The sequence below is a fragment of the Neophocaena asiaeorientalis genome, unplaced genomic scaffold, assembly GCF_003031525.2.
Source record: "Neophocaena asiaeorientalis asiaeorientalis breed wild unplaced genomic scaffold, Neophocaena_asiaeorientalis_V1.1 scaffold540, whole genome shotgun sequence".
In the NCBI taxonomy this organism is placed as follows: Eukaryota; Metazoa; Chordata; class Mammalia; order Artiodactyla; family Phocoenidae; genus Neophocaena; species Neophocaena asiaeorientalis.
The window spans coordinates 5326813-5331280 of NW_020172141.1; the positions used below are offsets into that span (position 1 = coordinate 5326813).

Genomic DNA, 4468 nt, shown 5'->3' on the forward strand with positions numbered 1-4468 from the left:
GGCAGCCCTTCCAGGTGCTCTGGCAGATGGATGAGGGCTGTCAGGGTCCCCACCGGGCCTGCCTCTCTCACCTCCTGCCGCCCTGACCCGGAACCTCCCACATAACACGTCACCCCCAGCCCAGGATGGCCCATGTCCTGTAGCACTCCCGAGTGGGGACAAAGGTCACAGGAACCCAGCGCTGTTAGGAGGCCCGAAGGGAAGACCTTGGAGGGCAGCCAGCTCTTGCGCCCGAGAATGTGGCCCCCGGCTGCACGGGCTGGGCGGGCGCGGTGGAGGCGGCCAGGGGAGGCCAGTGTGACGTCGCCTGTCCTCCACGCGCCCACAGCCTCACAGGCCCTGGGCAGAGACCAAATGCCTGAGCCCAGACATCAGGCCTACAGGAACGTTTCCGGGGGGCCATCCTGATCTGGGCCTCCTCTGGGTGACCAAGGATGCATGGCCGCAGCAGAGGGCACTGCCGGCAGCGACGAGCACAGACACACACACACCCGTCCCGACACTCGCTGTTTTCTAGACCAAAAGACGAAATCTGACGGTCCAGGTCAGCTCTGGCCTGCAAATGCGCTTGCCCCCGAACGACAGAACTAGACCTGCCTCACAAGCTCAGGGTCATACGGTTGCAGGGTCGTCCCGGGACCCTGGGAGCCCTCGAGGCAGATGGGGAGGGTGCCCTCCCGTTTGCTGCAGGTCCCATCGTGCCCTGGCATCCCTGACACCAAAGTCAGTAGGCGCTGTTTCCCACTGAGCCTGCTCCACGGCTCTCCCTGGAGACGAGCGTTCCTATGCAGTTGTGTCTCTAGCAATGAGGGAGGATGGAAGGCCGCCCAAGGTCACCTTTTTTCTTTTTAAAATTTTTCAGCCGCACCGCACAGCATGTAGGATTCAGTCCCCCGACCAGGGATTGAACCTGCGCCCCCCATGCAGTGTAAGCGCAAAGTCTTAACCACTGGACCACCAGGGAAGTCCCCTAAGGTCATCCTTTTTAATACTGTGTGTGGATGGGAGACCCTTGAAGCCCACAGTGCCTCTCACCCCTGATGGCCCTGCCAGGTCCTTTCTGCCCCTGGGGCTTATGGCCCGTGATCCTGTGCAGGCAAGGTTCTTGTCAGCTCCACTAGGTGGACTGCAAAGGCCCCAGGGGCTCCGTTACCGCCAGATGAGGTTACCCCTCAATGTTAGTATGTGGGCACCAGGGTGCAACCCCATGTCTGACTGGCTTCTCTACTTTGGGTCTGTGGTCAGCACCCAGGCAGGCCTGTGTGCACAGCATGGCACCTGTGATAGGTGAGTATCCAGGAGGGGCTGAGGCCCTGCAAGGCAGGCCTCGCTGGGACAAGATCCAGGCTCTGGAACCAAGGCCCCCGCAGGCCCCTCCCCACCTTCTAGTACCTGCTGCCTTCGACCCTGCGACCCTCCGTGCCAGCTGGCAGCCAACGGCCCACAGTCCATGTTGGCTCCTGCCTCGGGCCTTTGCACCTGCTGCCCCACTGCCTGGAAGAGCCTTTTGCTCCTGGCCTCTCCAGCTTTCCTGCCAGGTGTGGCGGAAGCCCCACGTCCTGAGAGGGCCTGAGAGGGCCAGGACATGTGCCAACGTGCCGCCGGCCACCCTCCACTGCACTCCCCTCGGTGTGGGACTGTTTAGCTGCAGGATTGGGTGGCTGGCATCTGTTGACCCCAAAGGACCCCAGTTCCGGCAGGAACCGGGGCTACTCGGCTGGACACTGACGCTCACTAGTGTGCTGGGTGCACTGAGCCCCCGAGGGCGGAGCCGATGGGGCGCGTGGAGGGGCGGGCTGCGCGGGGGGCTGAGTGGAGGCAAGCATAGGGGAGACATGACTGGGAACGCACAACCCAGAATCGTCCTGGGCGGCAGCTCTACTGACCGAACGCCTGAATGGCCCCGAGGACCCCGCAGCCCTGGTGGGACAGGATGGTGACAACCGCTTCCCAGGCGTCTTCCCCGCACCGGGCAGCAAGCCGAGTGCCTTACCCGCTGGACCCCATTCCACGCCGCCCCCTAACTGCAGCTGGGTGGCAGGACACGCGTCCAAGCACCTGATTGCAACGCGGCGGCCGAGGGCCGGGAAGACGTCAGGCAGGGCCCCGGGCGATGGGCAGAGCTCCCCCAACCCCGGCCTGGACAGGTCTCCTCAACTCACCACGTGCTCCACAGAGGCCCCTTTCCGGAGGATGATGGCGTCCGTGAAGTCCGGCCTCTCTGCACAGACAGGCGGGGCAGGGCGGGAAGTCAGCAGAGTCAGGGCCCACTGCCACACAGCCCCCCTCCGCAGGAAACGGAGGCCCTTCCAGTCTCCGGCTTTGGCCTGCGCTTCCCCCACTCCCGGGCACACCCTCGCTAAGAGCCCCGAACAGACTTCTACAGCCTTGACTCAACACAGAAAATCAAACTACACCCCAGTCCAGGGAGCAACCTCCTGCAAACCCATCAGCCACAAGAGCCCCGGCCGAGGGGACCCGCAGGAGAACCCGGGCTGGACCGGCTCCGGCCGGGCAGCCTCACCTCCCTCTGCAGACACGGCCAAGGTCGACGCAAACTGCCCAAGCTCGGCCGCTAGGCCGTGGGATGTGAGGCGTAAGCACAGGGGCTGGGACGTTGGGGAGGCCCCTGTGTGCCCAGTGCCCTAAAGCCTTGACGTGGCGTCTGTCACCGCTTGGGGAGCCACTGCTGGTGGTGTCTATCCCATCCCCCACATCCCCCTCAAGGCCAGCAGCCCCAGAACTCGGCATTCTTTGCCACAAGGGCTGAGGCCGAGGCCTCTGACAGGCTGCGGTAGAGGGTGGTGCCGGCTCTGAGATGGGAGAAAGCTGTCGTGTAGAGACTGGCTGGGCCGGGGCTCTGGGCGCTGCGCGCAGACCGGGCGGCCCAGGGGAGGGGGAGGCCCGGCCGCTTCTCGGGCCGTGAGGCCCTGACTCACGGCCTCTCTTCTTGGTGTAGATGCAGGTCAGGGCCAGGTACTCCCAGAGCATCTCCAGCAGATAGTCCAGGTTCAGCTTCATGCCACAGCTGCCGGGAGGAAGGGGCCGGTCAGAGCATCCAGGGCTCCCGGCACCCAGGCCAGTGCGGCCCAGCTGGCGCCCATGGGGCAGCACAACCGCAGGCCCAACGGCGCTTCAGCTGCCAACATCTCTTGTCACTGTCACGTTCACGCCCAGCACAGCCTGCCGTCTCTCCGGGGCCCTGTGGAGGGCACAGGGCACCTGTGGCAGCTGGGGTGGCCAGAGGCAGAGGGTGACAATGCAGAGCCCACCCCCCGAGCGGCCCGGAGCTGCCCGGCAGGGGTTTCAGCGACGCGGTGCCCCTGGCTTGGTACTTTGCCGCTGTGCTGCCCTGAGTGGGGACCCGCCCTCCCCTGCGATGCATGTGAACAGGTACAGGGGTGGCCTGCAGGGCCCTGAGGACGGGGCCCGGACGCAGCGGCAGGAGGGGAGCTGAGCTGTCCTGTGGGAAGGACACCCGCTCTCTGCTGCTCTTCGTGGCCGCTAGGGACGCCCGGGAAGCAGTCCTCGCCGTGGGCCCGGGAGCCCCCTCCTCCCCAGGCCCCAAGGTCCCGCTCCCCAAAAGCCAAGCGCCACCGTGATGCTGCAGAGCACCTGGGTGGAGCTGGGGAGCCAGCAGGGTGGGCACAAAGCCAGGCTGCCCCAACAGAGGGCCCCACAGCCATGGCGAGCCAGAGTGCAGGTGGCTCCCAGGACCCGCCCCTCAGAGAAGCCCCCACCTGAGGACTTCAGTCCCTTCTCCCCCGCCAGCGGAGGGGACAGAAGCCACATCTTCCAGGGCCTCAGGAGCAGCGGGCTACAGCCTGGCTCTCTGGGGGTCTGCAGTTAACTGCTAAGCCACGAAGCCGCTAACCACTCTCATTCCCAGACCTTGGTGGATGAAGTCCTTCTGTTTTCTTAACCAGAGCTTACCCCATCACCCACCTGGCCCAGACAGGTTAGGGGGGACTCGGCCACGGTCACCAGCAGCTACCGGGATGGCCTCCTCTACCCCGGGGCGCACAGAGGCCTGACAGATGGACTCCCACTCAGAGAGGGCGGCCGCGAGCCTCACCTAATGACCACGCTGTCAGGTTTCCGGGCCAGGCGGTCCACTTCCTCCATTGAGATCTGGTCGATTTTGTTATAAACCTGGGGTTGGAAAGCGGGAGGGGGTGTTGGGGGATGAGAGGAAGAGAGCAGTGTGGCAACAGGGCTCCACCCGCTGACTCAAGGATGGGGAGAGGCTGAAGGGGCCTGAGGCCCCCAGCCCCCCAGAGAGGCTGCGCTGGCACTCTGGGGTCAAGCCCGAGGTCCTGCGGAACTGAAGCAGCCCCTGAGGTGAGGGCTCCCCTCCCATGTGGCTGCCCCGGGGGCTGGGACCACTTACATACAAGCAGGGCATGTACACGCGGTTGCCCATGATCACGTCTATGAACTCGTCCGGGGAGCAGTCTTCTCGGAAGAG

General features: G+C 65.0%; 1 protein-coding gene across 1 annotated transcript in view; it reads right to left on the minus strand.

Annotated features, from left to right (window-relative positions):
- Positions 1-4468, minus strand: part of DRG2 (developmentally regulated GTP binding protein 2) — a 13930-nt gene that overhangs the window by 743 nt on the left and 8719 nt on the right. Inside the window, exons 8-11 of the mRNA XM_024752811.1 lie at positions 4391-4468; positions 4076-4152; positions 2940-3028; positions 2163-2221 (exon numbers count right to left, since the gene is read on the minus strand). The exon at positions 4391-4468 is cut by the window's right edge and continues 13 nt beyond it. Coding sequence (XP_024608579.1) covers positions 2163-2221; positions 2940-3028; positions 4076-4152; positions 4391-4468 — 303 coding nt within the window. The remainder of the gene's footprint in view (positions 1-2162; positions 2222-2939; positions 3029-4075; positions 4153-4390) is intronic.